Source organism: Carassius auratus, chromosome 14 (assembly GCF_003368295.1).
Source record: "Carassius auratus strain Wakin chromosome 14, ASM336829v1, whole genome shotgun sequence".
Classification (NCBI taxonomy): domain Eukaryota; kingdom Metazoa; phylum Chordata; class Actinopteri; order Cypriniformes; family Cyprinidae; genus Carassius; species Carassius auratus.
Window position 1 is genome coordinate 12,138,249 of NC_039256.1, and position 22,111 is coordinate 12,160,359.

Sequence of the window (22,111 nt, forward strand, 5' to 3'; positions counted from 1 at the left end):
GTGTGTGTGTGTGTGTGTGTGTGTGTGTGTGTGTGTGTGTGTATATATATATATATATATATGCCTTTTATGTAGGGTATGTATTTTATATAGGTAATCTTAATTTATATTGTGAAAAATATTATAGGAATATTTGAAGGGTAAAATCAGCTTATTTTACATTACATTACATTTTAAAGTGTTTGTTATCACTGCAGTAATGTTAGATGTATAGTCAAATCTTATTTAAATGAATTGTATTTCTTTAAGTAAAATGAATCAATCAATGTTTTTACTATTTTTTTTTTTTGACTGTTTATCTGTAAACATTCCACAACCCCCTGTCACTTTTAATTTTAAATACCTTTAAAACTTGATTAAAATTGTTGTTTATAATAAGTTGACCAATAATTGTATTTATATTTATTAACTGGTGTGTTAAAAAGAATGAAAAAAAAAAAAAAAAAAACGTGTTTGCTATAGTATTAATATAGTGGAAAAGTAAATGGTCTATAAATAGAAAAATGTCAATCTAGAAGCACAGAACAAGGTTTTAATAAAAACACATTTTTGAGGAATATACAGAGCACACATCAGTAAAACACCAACAGAAAGAAGCTTACTTCAGAATTTTCAAATTTATTTTGTTTTCCCCTATTCATTACAAAATACAGCATTGCCAATAATAATAATAAAATACTAAAAAATAAAGGAAGAATACTATTTGTGGATTTATGGTGGAAAAAGTTGGGATGAGAAGAACAGAGAACTTAAAATAAACATTTTAAATTAAGTCCAAACAGTCAGAAGGATTCTGTGACTTTAATTCAAACAGGGAAAGAGAATAAAATGAATCCTGTCCAATCAGAATGCTCTAAAAGCCGGGCTGTTTAATTATTCATGAACGGTTCTGTCCTTCATTTGACTGACGGACGACACACTTCTTAAAATGTGTGTTTTTGAGTATTTGGTAAAAAAATAACTTTAGATTTTCCCCCATGATTTTTCAAATCTTCACTGATTTCTCTCAAGTTGTGTCTCGTCTACCTAGTAGTCATCCAAATCAAAAAACTCCTCATCTTCTGCCTGGTAATCCAACCCCTGGAAATCCACTCGGTACCGCAAAATACCTAATAGAGAGGCCATACTTTGGTGAGTGATAAACAGTAAAAAGATTCTTGATCAACATCTTTTCATTCGTGAACTAATCCAGATTCAGTGTTCGCTCACCTCCGATTCCTCCGAAACCCTTGACGAACTGCGATCCCTCTTGACTTTTATCCGTCACGATCTCCAGAGTCGCTCCGAACTTCTTATAGCTGTTGGCGAACCACTCCAGCAGCGGCATGCACTCGATGAGCTCGTGTTCCTGACCCGTCTGAGCCGCACAACAACACCACAAACATTACACATGTCAGGGCTGTCAAATGTGTGAGTGTGTTATGATAATGCAATGCAAATTACTGCATATCTTCATTTGGTGGCTCTTCTTTACACATGTAAAAAGAAAGGGGGGAACAACTGTTTCATCATCAAGCAACCAAGTGCATTGCCTGACACTCTGTAAAATGAAAAATGTAAAAAAAAAAACTAAAAACATTTAAATGCATTAATAAAAACAATATACAAATAATAAAATAAATTATAAATTATTAAAATAGTAACTTTTAATCTGAAAGGGGACTTTTTTATTAAATATATTATTTTTTTAAATATTTTATATAAAAGGGGTTCAAGCTGACAGAAAAGTTTGGAAATCCCTGATGCAGCAATGCACATGCCATTAAAGAATAGAAATTCCTTATTATCTTTGACTCATCATAGTTTTATTTATACAAAAAAAAAAAAAAAATATATATATATATATATATATATATATATATATATATATATATATATATATATATATATATATATATATATATATATACACACACACACACACACACACACACACACACACACACAGTATTAACAGAGACTAGCTATCCAGCTATTCTAATCAAATCGGCATATACACTAGAAGAGCCAAATTTTACAAATATTTAAATAAAGATTAAGTTAAATTAACAATAAACAATTTAGATGAAATAATAAATAAAACAATTAAACTAAACAAATGAGAAATGTTGTCTCAGGAACCAACTGAAATAAACTTAAGATGAATAAACTGAAAAAAAAAAAAAAAAAAAAAATAAGAACTTAAAATTATATAGGTTCTTAATTAATAATATATAAAAAAAATAAACAAGAAATAAAACATAGAAAATAAATACAAAAGTAATTAAACCTAAATAGTAATATTTACACATAAATAAAGCAGCCAAAAACAACAAAACTGAAAATAAAAAATAAAATGTAAAATATGAATAATAATTATGAAAGTAATTGTTTTCACAGCACATACAACCTTTGACACACACACACACACACACCTCTTTGTCTATGAAGTGGGATTTGTCCTTCTCTTGTTCTGGGGTCAAATGAATGGTTTTCTCATCTGAAACACACAGCAGTGAGGAGAAATAACAGAAGCACTGCCGAATCTCTTACTGTCTGCTGAAACAACAACCCACAGTAGAGACAAACACTGCTCGTGCTTACACTGAACACAGAGCCAGAAGGCAAGAGTTTGGAGTAAATAGAGAATATTATTGCATAATATGAATTATTTTGTGTGTGTCTGTACCGTTCTCCAAGCCGTTGACCTCCGCGCCGTGCAATCTCAGGACATATCTCATCGTGTCTAAGTTTTCATAGACAATGAGAATTTCAGCAGCTCCCATTTCCAGCGCCTTCAGTGTGTCCTCCACACCGAAACAATACTTCCCCGTGTCCTGACTGATCTCATCGAAGTATCGCCCTGAGACACAGAGCACCGCCATTAATGCCTTCAGCTCGGTTTAGGATAGCAAACTAGTCAAACATTTGATTTAGTTTCAAAATAGGGAGTGAATTTTCAGCATCATTACTTCAGTGTCACATGATCCTTCAAAAATCATTTTAATATGTTGTATTTCTGATCAAATAAATGTAGCCTTTTGACAAGTAGAATACATACAGTATGTACTGAAATGAACTAATGTGTCAATACATGGATTTTGTTAATGTAAAAATGTTTTTAAAAATAGGCAATAAAAAGATTGTTTATGATTGTTATTAAATAACCTTAAAAACTAACAACCTTAAAAACTAACATAATGCATAATGCAGGACATTTAATTATAAACAAGAAAGCCTCTTAAGGACTCTTATTTTGAAATAACAATGTTTTATTGCTACAATATGATAAAATATGGACTCTTATAACCATCAACAACATGTTACAACAAACACATAATATAATTCATTAAAAGTCAATCATTATCGATCACTTTGCACATAGCAATCACATTTATAGAACTTAATCATCACCTTTGATTAATAATTATATTAGGTCGTCTCATGAATCCTGCTTTTCAGTCTCAAATTGAGTGATCAAGACTTTTCTTACAGCACTTAAAGGTATAGTTCACCCAAAAATAGAATGTTAGCAAACAAATAATTGACTTCCATATATGGAAAAACAGTCTGTTTGGGTACCTAGATTCATCAAAATATCTTCTTTAGAAGTAGAAAGAAACTTTGCTTGAGGCTGAGTAAATGGCAGAACTATCCCTTTAAGATTTTAAATTTGATCAAACCGAACTTAAGAGTTTAAGGACTCTGGGGTTTGGTTGTTTGGTTCTAGAATGATCTCTGAATGCAGAATAAGACTTTGGCATTGTTAGAGACTCAAAAGAATCTATATTTACCATAGACTGTAAAAAAATATGGACGTAGTGTCCGTGACGGCACCCATAGACTCCTCAATAGCGGTTTTGAAGCCTAAAGTGTGCAGAGCGGGCCGTCGCCATCTTGGCAGCGCGTCATCGCGCAACTCTCCCGGATAATCGAAAATGGGCAAAAAGACGGGAGCTGATTGCTGAAGCCACGCCCACCTAGCGCGACTGCATTATCAGCAGTGGCAATCCACCTGTCACTCAAGTGGCCACGCCCTTAATTATGCAGAACTTTAAGTCTTAATATAATTTAAACGGATGAGTTATAAAAAAATTCACCCCCCTCACAGTTGTCATGAAGGGCAAAATTAGCAATATAGACCAAAATAATTTTTTGGACCAGGCTGTAAACATGTTTTTTTCTGCTGTAAAGTTGGGCATTTTAACATGGGGAGTCTATGGGAATGACTTTCTTCTGCAGCCAGCCTCAAGCGGCCAGTCGATGAATTGCAGTTTAAGTCACTTCATTATTGGCTTCACGAGAGAGAGCGGGAGGTTGCCGCTCGATATTTACCTATTAATTTCTTCTCCTGTATGAACTTGACGTTGGACAGGACCTCAGCGGACAGTTCGATGGCCTGATTAAAGCCGTTTTCTCCTCCGTAAGAGATGTCGACCAGCTTTAATACTTTCGCCTGTAACCTCTGCGAGAGACAACAGACTGATGTCAGAAAGACAGACTTTAGCCAAGCACCAAGAAACTGCGGTTAGGTCACATCCGATGATAAGCTATGTACAGAATCATATTTCTACATATTACTCTTAACAATGATTTCAAGGAAAGGGAATTCATCTAATCAGAGAACAACAAATGCCGAGCAGTCTTCATGCTTTCTTACCGGGTCGAACATGTCTGATTGGCTGAGCTCGGTCTTGAAATCTGCGGATCCGGCCAGCACCAGTCCAGCCACGTTGACCTTATCATTAGACACGAAGAGCTGCACGGCCGTCTCTGCCACCTTCCTCACGTAATTATGTCTCTTCTCCATCCTTAACCGAGCGAAACGCAGCGCAGACTGGCCGCCTCTTCCTGAGAGAGAAAATCATCATATGTTTACAAACACACACACACACACACACACACACACATATATATGGATTTAATTCTATAAAATAGTATTCAAGAATACCAGAAAAAAAAATGTATATATATATATATATATATATATATATATATATATATATATATATATATATATATATATATATATATATATATATTTTTTTTTTTTTCAATTTTTTATTTTAGCTGTAGTGTCCAGTAACAATTTCAATATTTATGCTTCTAAAATGTAAATAGTAACAATTAGGAAAAAAAATTAAGATTTAAAATGTTTAAGCACATTTTTGAATCTACAGTAGTTTAGAATAATCAAGGAAGGTTTTAAATAAATTAAACACATAAAAGGATAATCTGTAATTATTTTAAATCATATTCAACTACAGAAAGTTAATTGTATGAAAAATGGGTAATGATGCAAATTAACTGGGAATCAATTAACTGAAATAAATATGGGGTTAATTCAATAAAATAACACTTATAAATATTGGTTATAAAATAAGTAACGAGTGATCCAAACGAATCATTGAGTAAGACTTTAGAATCAAATCAATCATCCTTTACCAAATCTAACATTGATTTTGCTAATAATTTTTGAAAGACACACGAGTCTAAAGATGAATTATGAAAGTAGTTTAAAGGGACACTGAGTAGGAATTACTCCCATCTAGTGGTGAAATTGTATTTTGCATTCAAACTAATTTTGCTCTCCAGCACCTCGCTTTTTCAAATGCGCGTTGCATCTACGGTAGGCGATATGTACCAAAAAGCTTTGACAGGATGTATTCTAATAGCACTTCGTCGAGTTTTCCTTCAGGTGAACAGGTGTGTTATTTCAAACAAACTGCAACATGACAACTAACAAACGAATGTTACAGTATGAATTACTGACTGTGGAAAACATGAAATATTGTAATTAGTAGTTATGTCTAATTTATTCGTTATATTTTCTGAATTATATGCATTGTTAGATATAAAAAAAATATTATAATATAGACTGTAACACTGACTTACCTGTCGAGAAGAAAACTGGCCACTTCAGCGTCTCTTTTGAAATCTTTATCAAGCATTAGCTCTTTCCACCTAGAAAAAGCTTCCCCGACATTAACTCTTGTTTTCTGTAATCTACGGTCACGTTTCCTTTTACGTTCTATTTTTGACTGTTTTGGCGACGATGTTTTCTTCTCCTGTGGCGCGGCATATGTGTGGTCCATAATAAGAATGCAATCCAGACCTATAAACTTGCCGGTGCAGTTTCAAGCGCCTCTCACTGCTCTGCACCTGCGTTTCTGGCTCTGACCGAAAACGCGCTGTGGAAACGCGTTGGCTTAGTACTTTTTGTCCCTCTCTGCTATTATAGTTTTGCAAGATGGCGGAACTACATGGAAGCCTCCGTCGACCTACCCGTCCCATGTATATAAAGATAATAAATTCTTCATTTACAAGGATTAGTTTAAACATTGGCATAGGTATTTGTACACCATTGAGGGCATATTTATGAATAAAAATATTGATTTTAGATAATAAAATACCTAAAAAGTTACTTATTGTCCCTTTAATAACACAATCTCTAAGAAACTTCATAGCTACATAGTAAGTACACCTAAAGCACCTGGACGCAGCTGTCAGATCAGAGTGAGTGTTACGCTGTGATCACCGTGTTTTTTGGGCAGGTCCACAGTGAATTTGTGCAGCACTTCTCTGGTGTTTCCCTGCAGAGTCCCGAACAGAGCTCCACTTCCATCAATGACTATGAATCCAAACTTACTGTCGTCTGACAACAACGCCGTCAGAGCCTAGAGAAAGACAGACCATTATATAGCATCTCAAGAACAACGAGCTTCAGGAAACAGGCTTGATTTGGACTGGGATTGTACCTCGGTGTGGAACTTGTTATCACAGAGGTACAGAGAGGTGTTGATGGGTTTGAACGGCTCAAAGTCAATGTTGACTTTCTTCTCTTTGCCTTCTTCTGTCACTATGGTGCCACAGTACACCACCAGACCGTTATGGGGCACTATGAACACACACCAAAACAGGAACAAACTCCAGCTGGATATTTGCTAAAGTCTGATGATCAACTATAAGAGTGTGGACTCTGGATGTGGTTGACATGAACAAACCAGAAAAACCAAAACGTCAACATGCAACGCTGTGCAAAACTCTTTTACTTTTACTTCAGTACCATGAAACTGAATGTTGAATGTGAAAAAAAGTCAGTGCAGGACAGGAATTGATCAGATCTCACTCAATCTATCATTATAGACTTTAATGCATTAACTGATATTAAACTATTGTGTTAATAACAGGCAATAGCAATGCGCTGAAAGTATTTAACCAGGACACACTGAAATTCAAAAACCAAACTACTGTTATTTAATCATCAGCTAATTAATCAAATATATTAGTCACAACACAAATAAAACATCTTGACTAAACATCTGCAAATAAGGTCACTTTTTAAAGGTATTATGATGCTTTTACTCCAATTCATTGCTGAAATATAAACATTTAAAAAGTGGGTATAACAGAAACTTGTTTTGATAAAAGATTTATTCAATCACACTCAAAAGTTATAATGAATATGTATTAACGCATATATTTGCTCCATTTTGGTCAATGAATTCTGGCTTTCGAAACGTGTTGTGTCCAAAACCTAAAATTAATTTTGTGGCAGAAAACGTTTTGATTTCAGGATATCGATTTCATACATGGTCTACAACAGAACAGACAATGTGAATTTCCCCTCGGTGCCATTGGAGACGTCAGGTACAAAAAACGAACTTATATACGAATGGAACGTGCCGAAAAAGATCCGCAAGTACATTTAGAAAGTAAAAATGGTCTATTTGGAGGGTCATAATGAATGAAAATCAACCTAATAACATTAACATTGTTCTAACTAGCAATTATTTGACCAAAAAAGCACCAATTAGAATGCATGTAGCACCAATTTTATTTTTTTCTTAGAAAGCACAATGCTAGAGCCTTTTGCTTTCATAAAACTGTTCTCATATGCTGAATATAGTGACTCAGTGATGTGAGTGGACAAACACAGGCTTTTGTCTCCGATGTCCTTCTTAAAAATGCAGGTGTGTTTGGGTGAGGAGTGTAAAGACACACACACACACACACCTTTGTTGTAGAGTTTGAGTCTCTGCTGGACTGAAGTAATGGCTCCCAGCACTGACAGCCGGTTCACTCGACTCTTGATGTTTGACGCTGTCCCGAACTCATCCGCCAACATCTTGGCCACTCTGGAGATCTGATCTTTAGGAGGAATGATGAGCGAGATCATGCTGGTCCCATTACTGACAGAGAGAAACAAACGACAATGCTGTTCATTTACATTTATGAATTTGGCAGATGCTTTTATCCTAAGTGACATGCATTGCAGTCAAGGCACACATTATATCAGTACATGCAAACCGCCGTCATCTACTGGAGACACAGGAACTGATATTCATCAAATGGACAAATTACTGTCAATGAACCAAATTACAGAAAGGTGACTGATTCGGAACACTAGATAGTCACCAATCCTTAATTTGCACAACATCAGGAACATTGTTACGTTCGACACCGAAATACTACTTTTTGATCAATACAATTATGTATTAAGTACTTCAAAGATAACATCCCATTGTGGTGTCAGCATCAAATTAAACTCACAAAAGTGATTTTACATTTATAAAAAGTGTGTTTTTCTATATATATATATATATATGCTCTATTGTTACACTTAATGACATTTCAGTGGGCACCTTCTATAAATCATGGTAAAACTGTATCGTAGTCACTAAAATTATTTCAACAAGACACATTCAAATGTATATAAAAAATATTAATAAAAAAGCTGTATATAACTTTTATTGCTTTAATGCTTAAAAACCACGATCTTTCCTTGACCCAATTACAAAGAATCAGCAAGTGACACATCGAATTAAAGGTGAAACCGTTAAGCAGTAAGACTGAAATGGTATTTTCATGTAAAACATACTTTCTACTTATATAAAAAAATGCCAGATTTTTTTTTTGTCCCTCTTCGATTTTTCATCATGGTGCATTCTGGGATTGCCTTCTCTGTATGTTATCAGCTATCGCATGCATGATGCCTTATAATGGTGCCTAGATTGGTAGCTGACTAGTTAGAGAGTCACAGAGAGGTGAAAGTCCTCGGTATTATCAGCGGACTGAAGTGGCATTTCTAGAGTTACTCTCACACAAACTGCTGCTAAATCACGGAGACTGACTTCAAACGCTGGGTTTACACCGTCCACACGGAGCAGTGAGGAGTTATCAGGGTCACAGACAGACCAACACGCTCTCCTTTATTTACACACACACGTGGCAAGAAGGTCAGCGACACACAGGCATAAAAACAAAGCGTTTCAGTTTATGATGTAGGATTCGACACGTCATTGTGTGTCTGCGAGTATTAATTACTCTTATCTCACAGAAGTTACCCTTGAGTGAAGGTCCGTATTGTTGTGACGCTCAACATAACTACCTGTCAGAATGAAAGCACGAGTGTCATGCCGATGACGCATTTACACTCTCTCTGAGCGGTTCTTCTTCAAATAGACCCATGTACACTTGCTTTAACCTTCATCAAGAGATCAAGAGCTCACGGATCCACATTCTTCATCCAGCAAAGCTAATCTCTGTTGCAAAACGCCTGCCAAAAAGTAGGTTGTAGGTTCAAATCCAGAAAAAGCTGACTGTGAACAATCACAATCATGCCCTTGAGCAAGACTCTTATCTGAATCTATAATAAATGTACTGAAAGAATAATATGTGTCATTATAGTTATTATGAGGCTAAAAACACACCTCACTGTGGTCCAGAACTCAAACACACACACACACACACACACACACACAGGAGGTCTGAAGTGAAGTATCTGACACCATCATGAGAGCTGCCCGGCCCTGCGGCTGCTAACCTGTCATTACTGCTGTTTACTAAGACAGAATCACCATTACTACAGCTCACTCTGAAACATCTGGGGTCAGGAAGAAAACCACATCACATGGAGCTCTCTCTGCATGCATGTGTGTGCATATGATTTACCCCTTCTGCTCCAGATATAAATATCATCTTTCATTAAGATATTTTGTAAATTTTCTACTGTAAATACATAAAAAAATTTATTTTGATTGCTAAGGACTTTATTTGGTCAACTTTAATAGCGACTTAAAATGTGACTGGTTTTGTGGTCCAGTGTCTTATATACAAGCTGTATAAAACATTCGTTTTATAGTCATGTGGTGACATGATAAATATTTGTGGGGTTTGAAACTATAAGCTTTCAGTTCACAGTCCAGATGTTAACCACTAAACTAAGGCAACATGAAAACACTTTTATTATTCCGTTTACCATTCAAACTCTTCCACATAAACTCTCTCGCTCTCTCTCACATACACTCTCTCTTTCTCTTCAATTTCAATTTCGGTGAGCTTTATTGGCATGACAAAAACTGTACATTTGTATTGCCAAAGCAGTTGTGGCTGGGCTGCTTACAAATAGTGCACATATGTATTTACAGAAAGAAAAATAATAATGGTAATAATAATAAAATATATAAAAGTATTAACCATGTAGTGCAAAGTGAATTAGTGTATGTGAATGTATAAGTTAGAAATAAAATAAAATAGAATATCTCTCTCTCTCTCTAGGTCTTCCTCTCTCTCTCTCACACACACACACACACACACACACACGCGCGCGCGCGCTCTCTCTCTCTCTCTCTCTCTCACTCACTCACTCACCCCCTCGCCGCTTCCAGACTCTTGATGAGTTTCTTGATCTTCCAGATCTCCACATTTCTGTCCGCCGCGCTCGGGTCATCTGCCATCTTCAGTCCTACAACAGCGGAGAGAAAGCGCAGTTAAAACCGGGACTGACCAGACCTGGTGAACGGTGTCTTGACGCCCCTCTTGCTCTCCAAGGCTGCATCAACTAACAGTACCACAAAGTACTATGATATTATACTAATTTCGGACACGAACCCCACGGGTGTTACTGTTTTCTTCGAAGTAACTTACCATATTAACAGCAGGGTACACGTCGATGAACACAAACCGAGTACTCCAAATCCTCTTTAAAAAACCATATAAACCTATACGTAACATATTTGTCCGTTATAAATACCTGTCTGTCTCCCTCCGGTCCGCCGATCTCTTTCACCACCCGCGTCACGCCGGTTCCTGCGGATACACGTGGGGGGAGGAGCTTCAGTGTTCACTTCCTAGTTACCTGCCTAGAAACGACTGGGCGCCACGTCAGAGATCCCCTGCGTCCCAGTGTGCATACTATACACTCTATCTTCCTTAACTAGTATTGAAAATGACTAATATCACATATCATTTATTATGGAGAGTGCGCATATTGGGACGCATACATATTACAGCCGTAACGTCATTGAACTTCAGTCAGAGTTTTGCGACAGCTTAGTCACCGTTTACGGATACCATAGAAATGAATGAGAAGTGCCGTAAACTGAATCCAAACTGTCGCAAAAAGTTAGTGACCTCTCTCTCATAAAACGGCAGAAGAATGTTAGCCAAGTTCCACAGTACTTTTGTGGTTCCTGGTAATTATAGTTAAACGTCTAACATAATACCTTATAACACGGTAGTGACATGAGTGTATATAATGTAATAACCTGTCAGTTTAGTTTATTGTATTGGTTGATATCATTTCTCGGTCGTCGCCAGCAGAGGGAGACACTGTCTGTCACATGTCGCCTGGCAGTGAGGAATACCTGATAGACTTGATTTAGGTGTTGTATATTCCAGTGTTTGTTTGTTGAATTCAGGTGAAGTGTTTACCACACACCCAGTGCAGTTAATTAGTGCACACATGTTAAATTTGTTGTCAGTTTAATCACCGAATAAAAACATATACGTTTTGAGAAGTCATACATATTAATAGACATCTTAATTAATCGTCCTTATCACGGTTGACAATTTTGATTAATTAAACAACAGCTCTCCAAACTTACAGGGGATATTCTATTTATGTAAAGAAACTCCCATATAGTTTTTATGGCCAAAATATATTTCAAATATATGCTAAATAAATGTTGTTAACAGTTACACTCAATGAAATATGATTTTGAAAGTAATTATATACTTAGTCAATATTACAGCCAATCTTACAGTAGCATATAAGATCAATGTGATGATCACAACAAATTAAGATTTTTTCTTCAGATGTGACGAATGTGAATCTGTTCTCTTGGATTGAAATATATGGGGGCCAAAATAACTTTTTAAGTGATAATTTTTTTTTTCTTAAATGTTTTACATTTTTTTAAATTTATTTTCAAAAATTGATATATAAAATATTTTTTTGTATTTATTTCAAAATATACAAAAGTAAAATATATATAACCGTGATACGGACGATTAATTAATTAAATAATAATAATAATAATAATAATAATAATAATAATACAAGATTTTATATATATATATATATATATATATATATATATATATATATATATATATATATATATATATATATATATAATCTTGTATTATTGTTATTATTATTATTATTATTTAATTATTATTATTATTATTATTTTATTTTTTTTTGCCAACAGAGAACATTAAAATGTCTGTTTTGGGAATGTTCTGGGAGCTAGAACTGTTAACTGGGTATAAAATATGTGTGTTCACACAATTCACACTCCAATTGGAACAACTGAAAATACTTTGACGATTTAGCATGTTTATATTTAGTGTTTTTCCACGTTTAACACACACCTAAATCTGTTAACCTTGCACAGGCCAAGAAAATCCCAGCTGAAACTATCTGTGACAATAGCGATTTAAGGATGACAGTCTCAGTAATTCTCGGCTCAAACACTTTTGAGCACCCTGAGACTCTCTGGCCCTGATGCTGGGGTTATTTTGGGAAGGCTGGATGTGTCTCCTGGAGGGTGTGAGGACGTTTGCTCCCGGTGAGAGTCAGGTCAGTGTTTACGAGCGCAGAGACTGCCGCAGCTATCAGACGAGGCAGATGGTCATTACCACCGCATGAGAGCCTGGTGCATCAGCACACCAATTATTACACTAGCCACATCTGAATGATGCTTTAACTTCATGTCAAATTAAATGTCAGCGCTTTTATTCTGGAAATAGAACGAAAATAATTTAACAAACAGAAGGATGAGGGGTCACAGGAGGCCCTGTGTTTTGCTGATTGTGCACTTGCATTTCTACATCTATAAATGAAAGTATCCACCTTATTTCAATAAGCTGAAGTTCAATAATTAATGTTAGAGTTTTGAGATCCCTAGAAGTACTCGAAGTATTGATGATGCTTGACTGTAGTCAGATATGAAGATGCTGTTTCTCTATAGCATCATTCTCAGCAGCACTGCTTTCCCGGGACAAATCCCAAACTAAACAGCAGAATTAAAGATGGCCGTTAGCTGGATAAACTCACTGTGAAGACTTGGCGAGACAAACACAATTATAAACGCAATTTTCAGATCTCTCCCCGAACGATTGGAGCAGGAGCAGGTCTAATCTGGTTTGCTCGTTGGATGTTAAGAGGTAATTTGAGAGGCCTTTTGGGCCGCCGCGTGCCCGAGTCAGAAACTCCGGCCAACAGATTTGTTCCAAATGGAAAAGCTTGGTACCCGATGACTCTGAGAGGAATGATAGATCGTTGCGGGGGAGATGCGGTGCTTTCAGGCCTTGCCAGGATCTCCTGGCAGAGAGGATGCTGGGTAACCAACAGAGTTCATGCTTCAGGTATAAAAATGTGTCTTGAGCACAGATGACCTCCTTCAGTCCTGTTAGTCTGCACAAAAAAATCCCATTTTTGGTAACGTCAGCTTTTTTCGTTCATGCAAATGCTTCCTCAGACGCCCCAGACATCAGTCTGAATGTCACACACCAGCCGTCAACATGACGAGATCAAATGGAGACTAATAGCTGCCGTCTGCAGAGGAACTGATGCGATTATGTGTCTCTCCGCTGGCACTAATTGATCAGACGTGATTTCCCATCATTCCTGCAGGGAAACTCGTGTCCTCGGCCCTGTCATGGTTATGGTTCAGGATTAAGGTCAAAGGTCATGATTATTTATGTAGCTTTATTAAATACAGATTGTTTCAAATCAGCTTTATAGAAATAAACAGGAAAACAATCATTTGAAAAAAGCAGCACATTTAATTTCAGCTGTAAAGCAGAATACAGTCATTATTTAGTTCAGTGTTGATTTAATAGAATATAGATAACATATAAAAAATTTTGAAAGTGAGACATTTTGAAATGTGACGCCAAATATTGACTCATTTTGGATTTCATGGGAGCTACACATTCCAAAAAAGTTGGGTCACAGGTAGCAATAAGAGGCCGGAAAAGTTAAATGTACATATAAGGAACAGCTGGAGAAACAATTTACAACTTATGATGCCAACATGATTGGGTATAAAAAGAGCCTCTCAGAGTGGCAGTATCTCTCAGAAGTCAAGATGGGCAGAGGATCACCAATTCCCCCAATGCTGCGGCGAAAAATAGTGGAGCAATATCAGAAAGGAGTTTCTCAGAGAAAAACTGCAAAGAGTTTGAAGTTATCATCATCTTAATATATCATAATATCATCCAAAGATTCAGAGAACAATCTCAAAACCATACTGGATGCCCGTGATCTTCGGGCCATTAGACGGCACTGCATCACATACAGGAATGATACTGTAATGGAAATCACAACATGGGCTCAGGAATACTTCCAGAAAACATTGTCGGTGAACACAATCCACCGTGCCATTCACCATTGCCGGCTAAAACTCAAAGGTCAAAAAAAGAAGCCAAACCTAAACATGATCCAGAAGCGCAGGCGTTTCCTCTGGGCCAAGGCTCATTTAAAATGGACTGTGGCAAAGAGGAAAACTGCTCTGTGGTCAGACGAATCAAAATTTGAAGTTCTTTTTGGAAAACTGGGACATGAGGCCGATTGTTGGTGGGAGGAGTGTGGCCCAGATCAGTCAGGTGATATTTGGCCCAAATCAGGCTAAGATCTGGCAGCATATTATGTGACCCATGATAAACAAGATAAATACAATATTGCATGATAATGGTTAAATGATCACATTCATTTTAATGAAGTGTAGCATTGTTAAAATGTAGTCTTTGAAATGGCAAGTCAAAACAGAATGAAACATATGATTAATTAAAAATTAAAAAAATAAGCAAATCAGTCAAGTGGATTAAACCGCACTTAATTATAATTTTATTAAATTTTATATTATCATTCTTGGTACAAATAATCTTAGAATCCTTACATGAAAAGAAAGAGAAAGAGAGGACGTCGTCTCTTTCAGGAAAGACCTTGCATTTTCCAACATGACAATGCCAGACCACATACTTCATCAATTACAACATCATGGCTGCGTAGAAGAAGGATCCGGATACTGAAATGACCAACCTGCAGTCCAGATCTTTCACCCATAGAAAACATTTGGTGCATCATAAAGAGGAAGACCTAATTGAGCAACTGAAAGCCTGTATTAGACAAGAATGGGACAACATTCCTATTCCTAAACCTGAGCAACTTGTCTCCTCAGTCTCCAGACGTTTGCAGACGGTTATAAAAAGAAGAGGGGAAGCCACACAGTGGTAAACATGGCCTTGTCCCAACCAGAGGTGGGTAGTAACGAGTTACATTTACTTCGTTACATTTACTTGAGTAATTTTTCGGGGTAACGAATACTTTTCGGAGTATATTTAAAGATGGGTACTTTATACTCTTACTTGAGTACATTTTTTGGGAAAAATCTGTACTTTTACTTCGTTACTGTGGGCGACGCCCCTCTCGTTACTTTATCTTAATGCAATAAATGCTTCAGTTTATTCCAAACGCGCCGTCTACTTTTCTCTGGACAATGAGCGATGCCCATTCGCGAATGATTCATTCTTTTGAGTCAACTCTGTTCAAAGGCTTGATCAAACCAATTGGCAAACGAGTGAATTGGTTCATGAATCAGTTTGATTGAGTCGTTCAGTTCCATGCTGCACGCGCTGAGCTCTGAAGCGGTTCACTCAGAGTTGTAACGTTTAAGAATATTAGCCACGTTGAAAACGGGGCTATGGAACTGCACTGAATTGAAAGCTAATCTGCAAAGGCTATTCTTTGCTTGCGATGGAGATCCTTATTAGATGAACGCGTGTGCTGTCTACTGTTTAACAGGTAATAACTTGGGCTACATTCGATTACAGTACACGATACCACTGTGACATTAGTTTGTTGTACGTGTGTGGCTTATAACAGGTTGAATGCAGCTTCCAAAAGACAAAGAATAGCCGATTAAAATTTTATTAATTTTAATACAATCACACCAGTGCGAGTACGTTCAGCAAGTCATATCATCAGCTGCTAAATTCAGATCTGTGATCGCTTGCTGGCGCTGAGCCAGAGACAGACGCGTTTTTACAGCGCTGCGCATTAACCAATCACACACGGTTCTGTTGAGCTTTTGAATGCAATGGCCAATCAGAGGCGTTCCGATGAGTCATCGCTGAAATGCCGGTGCTTCCTTCACTCGCTCACTTACTGAATACCTCTTTCTGCCGAATTCTCTCGTCAGAAACAACAAAGTGCAGATGTGTGTACGAATCTATAATTAAGATATTGATTTCACAGTGTTAACAGTTTCAGTGATTTTAATGGTAGTTTCTGAGAGTGAATGAAATCTAGACTGTCAGTGAAAATTATGTTTAATAATGTAAATGTTATTTGCTCTCTTTCTGAACAATGAAAGATTAGTAGCAATATTTATATCACATTAACTTTCAATGTTAAATTCACATTTAAAATAAAGTCAGTCGTATTAAAAATATGTTATGGCATGACACCTATATTTGTTACTTAAATAAACAGACAGGGTTTTATAATAAATTACATAAATTGGATTAAAGGCTGATGAAATATATACATTTATACACACACACATACATTACATACATTTTTTGTCTATATATCTATATAAAAAAAGGCTCCGTATATATGACCCAAAGTAACTAGTAACTAACTACTTGAGTAGATTTTTTATCCGATACTCTTTTACTCTTACTCAAGTAACTATTCAAGACTAGTACTTTTACTTTTACTTGAGTAAATATTTCTAGAATTACTTTTACTTTTACTTGAGTAAAGTTTTTGGGTACTCAACCCACCTCTGGTCCCAACCTTTTTGAGATGTGTTGATGCCATAACATTTAAAATCAACTTACTTTTCCCTTAATATGAGTTGTGTTTAATAAGATTCTCAAGGTGGCAAAATTAATCAGTAATGAAACCGATTCAAATTCAGCTGTAAAACAGCTCTAAAACAAAAAGAGTCGTTATTAAATAAAATTTAATTCAAAAATGGTTTATGTTGCGAAATGAATCAATTATGAAGAATTCACAGCAGTAAAGCTGCTCTACAGAACATTAGTGTCATTATTCAGCTCAGTTTAGTTCAATGCTGATTCTAGTCCGATGTGTTAATACTGCAAAATTCATCAATACTGAAAGAGAAGCAGCTCTACTCAAGACAATAGAGTCATTATTTAACTCCGTGTGGATTCAGTTACATAAGGTCACAGCTAGAACTAGATTTGCAGTCGAGACATTATTGTGTAGATGTTCTAAAGAAGGTTCAGAAAAGATTTATATCCTTAATTATTTAGTAATTGGTGTCACATCTCTGCCATTCATAAATCCATCATATGCACTGAATCACGGCAGAAGTAGTAGATCAGCCGGATACTTTTTGCCTTCTCTTTCATATGAATTCATACATACATCTTTTATCACATACAGGTTTTTTATTTTTTTTTCTCCTGCTATCTAATAGGGAAGTATGTTATTTCGGATATAGCCTCAGTTATTTGAGGCCTGTTGACCTCAAGGCCAGATGTTAAAGGTCAGATTGAGTGTTATGATTCAAGGTTAACATTTGTTTTATTTATATACAGTATAATGTATACAGTATATGACTCGCCTGAATCTCTCTCTCTTTCTCTCTCACACACACACGTCTGCCACTGTTCCAGTCTGCTCTAGTTTTCATATGTAGCCATCTGCTATTATAGTTATCACTCAAAAATGTTATGATTTATGTTTTTAATTGCAAAAAAAACCCCATGCATTTGGATTACAGTTTAAACAAACTAAAACATTTAATATGAAACATATTTGTCAGTCACATATCAAGGAAACAGTTCAGATTTTTGCACTTCAAATAAATGCATTGTTTATTTTGAACTATTTGCATTTATTTAATTACTATTCTTTTTTTATGTACACTTTTGCATTAATCTGACCTGTTTCAATGAAGAAAGACTGACAAATATGAGTCACGTTAAATTCATTCGTTTTTTGCTAAATCTGCAAAATCCAGATGCATGGAAATTGTATATGGAATTCAAATACATAAATCTTAAAGTCCTCAACATAAGAACTGCTTGGTGCTTTAATAAACAGTATATGCAACAGTAAAACATTTCTTCCTGGGTTGCATGTTTCATTATTTAGCGTTTCTTTATCAGTAAAGCAGCATGATTATTTGTGAGTGACAGAGGCAGACTGAGTGTATCACTCACACGTACGGCTTGATTTGGTCTCGTCCAGCTCTCAGAGGATGGTGTTTGTCCATCAGGTGGATGTGGATGTGTGTCTGGGTTATTTCAGGGGTGAGAGACGACATCCGCTCGGCTTTCAGGCTTGAGTTCACCATGCCTTCGCTCTGATATAATCCCTCCGGGGACTCCACTTGGAGAATCACGTCTTCCGGGAAACTCAATGAAAACTCTTCCTCAACTCCAACACGTCAGCTTTGAGTCGGTTGATAGAGCAGCATGAAATGTTAAGCCTCCACAGGCTCGTCTGCTGAACATGTCTGTCATGTAACATGTCTATGAGCTGCTTTAGCTTCAGAGAGGACTCTGAACTGTGCCAAACGTTCTTTGCAGTCAGATCAGAGCTGATCGTGTTTAGGACCCTTTGTTCAGATCTGTTCATTTCTTTAAACACGCATTCAAATTGCTTTCATAAAATATAGACTAGGTCTGCTACAGATGCATAAAAAATACATGGCCACTGGTGCCCAGAAATGTAAAATCCAAAAAATGTCAAGGTGCTTGTAGTGAAATGTAAAAAGCTTTTAATAAATTGGGTTAGCCATTAGTTTTAATGATCAAAGCCCAGTTTTGCCTTGGAATGTTTTGATTTTACATTAAAATGCTGTTCAAGCAGGTAATGGACAGATAAGAACATGTTTTAAATTCTTGAATTAAAATGTGAGGTGTTAAGGAAAAAATATCTGGGTTGTGTAACCATCCTGAGATTGTAAAAATCTATATATATTATCATCATTAAAAAATATTATATAAAACCTTGTTTCTAAATTGTATTTTTAACTATATGTATAATACTTTTTAATATTTTAACATAAAAAAGCAAACTTATTTCCCTGGTAAATCAAAGGAAAGAATATTTCTGCCAAATAGTAAAAGTAGTATTCTGCCTTTAAAATATGTAAATGCTATAACCATATTGAGATCATAAAAATTGCTTGCGTTTATTATTATAAAAATGAATGCTGTTTAAAAATATAAACATTTGAATAAAAAATAAACTGTCTGGTATTTTATAGGCTAAACTGAAAATAACATGAAAAAGGGAAGCAGTCCTAATAATCTGACACATTCATTTTAAACTATAGATTTTCCTGTTTATGATCTCCAACTTCCTTATTTGTCATTGATCTTGTGTGTGTGTGTGTGTGTGTGTGTGTTTCTTTCCTCTTAATCTCCATGAGATCATTCCTGTCACATCTGATGAGGGCTGCGTTATGCTTCAGCTCTGAAATATTAAGTGGATTAATGAAGAATTTAAGAGCGTCGGTGTCATAAATATAAATAGGAGTTTTAGAGACAGTTGAGATCAGGCCGGTGCGTGCAGGCTGGATTTGCCGTGACACTGCTGCAGGCGTGTATGTGTGTGTGTGTGTGTGTGTGTGTGTGTGTGTGTGTGTGAGCGTATTTCAAGCATCGAAGGTCAAACACGAGGGAAAGCAGAAGTTCAGTGCCTTTTAGGCTTGACTGACAGGCTGAATGAGACCGTTATTCTGCTTTAATATGGCAGTGTGGGAAGAGCAGCACGTCCTCTAGTGGTTAGTGTATCTGATCCGAGTAAGAAACACCTGCCCGTCCTCATCATTAGTGCAGAAAAGCCTCTGAATCTATCTCCTCACAATCCACCTTTCAACATGAATGAGCTCGTGCTAGTTAGTGATATTCGCCAAGGCAAAGATTAGCACATGGTTATGACTAGGGATTTTTCCAACCTCCAATTTAAATTTCAAATGAAAGTTCATGATCAGACTGAAAAGCACATTCACACAACCTAAGGAAAATGATTTTGTAAATCATATTTATGATATCAAATGTCATAATTATGATAAAAATCTAAATTATGACAAAAGTTGAAATTCCGAGATAAATATGTCTAAATTGAGATAAACTGAAATAATGAGATAAAATGTCATAATTATGACAAAATGTTGAAATTATGAGATAAGTCAAATTTATGAGTTAAAAATTTGAAATTATGTAGATAAACTGAAATTATGAAAAAAAATATAGATTATAGAATATAGATAAAAATTGAAAATTTTAAAGTCAACAAGTTAATTATGAGATAAAAGTTGAATTTATGATAAAGAGTTTAAGTTATAGGATAGTCATAATTACAGCTAAGTTGAAATCATGAGGTAAGTCAAAATGATGAGATGAAAAGTTTAAATTATAGAGATAATTGAAACTTTGAAATGTAAAACTTGAAATTATGAGATAGTCAAAATTAAATACTACTGTAAGTTGAAATTGAGATCAATTCAGTTATGAGATCAAAAGTCAATTATGACAGTTGTGAAAATGAAAAAAGAAAACTTGTGAGATAAACTCTTACTATGAATATGCTACATAGATATGAGTTAAAAAGTCAGAATTATGAGATATATAGTTTAAATAGTCTTAAAAAGATAAATAGAAATTTAAAATTATAGGATAAAAAGTCAAAAATTAATAGATAAAAGAAGAAATTTTGGGGGAAAGTTTCTTGGGAAACAATTTCTTTGTCGTTTTCAGCATAATTATGATATACGTCAAAATTACGATTTACCAAAATAATTTTTTTTAATGTTGCGGATATTGGACACAAAACTGGAATAAACTCAAAAATCAAGTTTTACCTTTTAATTCCCTTTCATAAAATCTGAATCCCTGTCATATTGGCCCATAATACGTGGAAATAATAGACTAATGCTAACTGCTGTCTCACTCATAGAGGGAACACACATTCTGGCATATGTTGCGGCTAGCCACAATCCCCCTGGAGACCTCTGAAACAGCTCTGTTGTTTTCGGACGGACTCTGAAAGGGGACAAATTGACATGTTGAATGCAGGTATTTTAAGGAGTCCAGATGGTAAAAATTTCCATGCTAGCATCTGTAAATAAACCCAACGGCCACTGTCAGCTCCAAATTGCTTTTATCGGTGGTGAGGAGCTGAGAGTGAGGAGATCCCAGTTCAATAAAGATTTTTGGAACAAGAGGAACATTCTAGAATCCCACTGAAACCATACCAGTTAGCACGTCCTAAATGGAGTGAGACGAGAGAAACGAGTGAGAGGGAACGAGTGGGCGACACAGACGCTTAGGAAGAGTGACTGACAAAATAATGGATTTTTCTGCCGGCCTAATGAATTAAAGCATAGAAATCGGGTCTTATGAAATCAATGCGTGAATAAAGCTTATCAAATGAAGACAAAGGAACAGCATCTGCCGTGTCGGCTGGAGATCATTAGCTTTGACGGATGCGTGCCGTTCTGAGGGCGTATCTACGGGAAATAGAGCCTCAGAAAACAATCGATAATTTTGACCTCGTAATGTTTAACCAAAATGTCACAAATGGACCTTAAAAAACTGATAAAAGTCATGAAATACTAAGTCAAAATTATAAGATAGAAAGTTAAAATTATGATCTATCCAGTCATATATCCTGCATGAACAAAACAACAGTGGAAATTATAAATATACTGAATTGAAACTGAGATATAAAGTTAAAATGATAAAATACATAAATCCAAATTATGAGATAAAAAGTTATAATGACATAAAGGTTCAAATTATGAGATATAAAGTTGAAATTATGAATTATCCAAGCATTTATACAACA

At 35.7% G+C, this 22,111-nt stretch overlaps 1 protein-coding gene across 2 annotated transcripts; it reads right to left on the bottom strand.

Moving 5' to 3' along the window:
* Positions 1–598: 598 nt before the first annotated feature.
* LOC113113644 (eukaryotic peptide chain release factor subunit 1-like) lies at positions 599–11,269 on the bottom strand. 2 transcript variants are annotated; one of them, XM_026280016.1, is made up of 11 exons: positions 11,015–11,269; positions 10,633–10,726; positions 7,996–8,171; positions 6,738–6,877; positions 6,518–6,656; positions 4,640–4,830; positions 4,315–4,444; positions 2,669–2,842; positions 2,415–2,479; positions 1,210–1,357; positions 599–1,109 (listed from the first exon to the last, which is right to left on the bottom strand). In XM_026280016.1, the coding sequence occupies exons 2-11, from the start codon at positions 10,716–10,718 to the stop codon at positions 1,027–1,029; spliced, it is 1,332 nt and encodes a 443-aa protein (XP_026135801.1). In that variant the 5' UTR covers positions 10,719–10,726; positions 11,015–11,269; the 3' UTR covers positions 599–1,026. The 2 variants fall into 2 exon arrangements, with proteins under 2 accessions (XP_026135801.1, XP_026135802.1); XM_026280017.1 differs by having other exon boundaries at positions 10,909–11,063.
* Between the last annotated feature and the right edge of the window lie 10,842 nt (positions 11,270–22,111).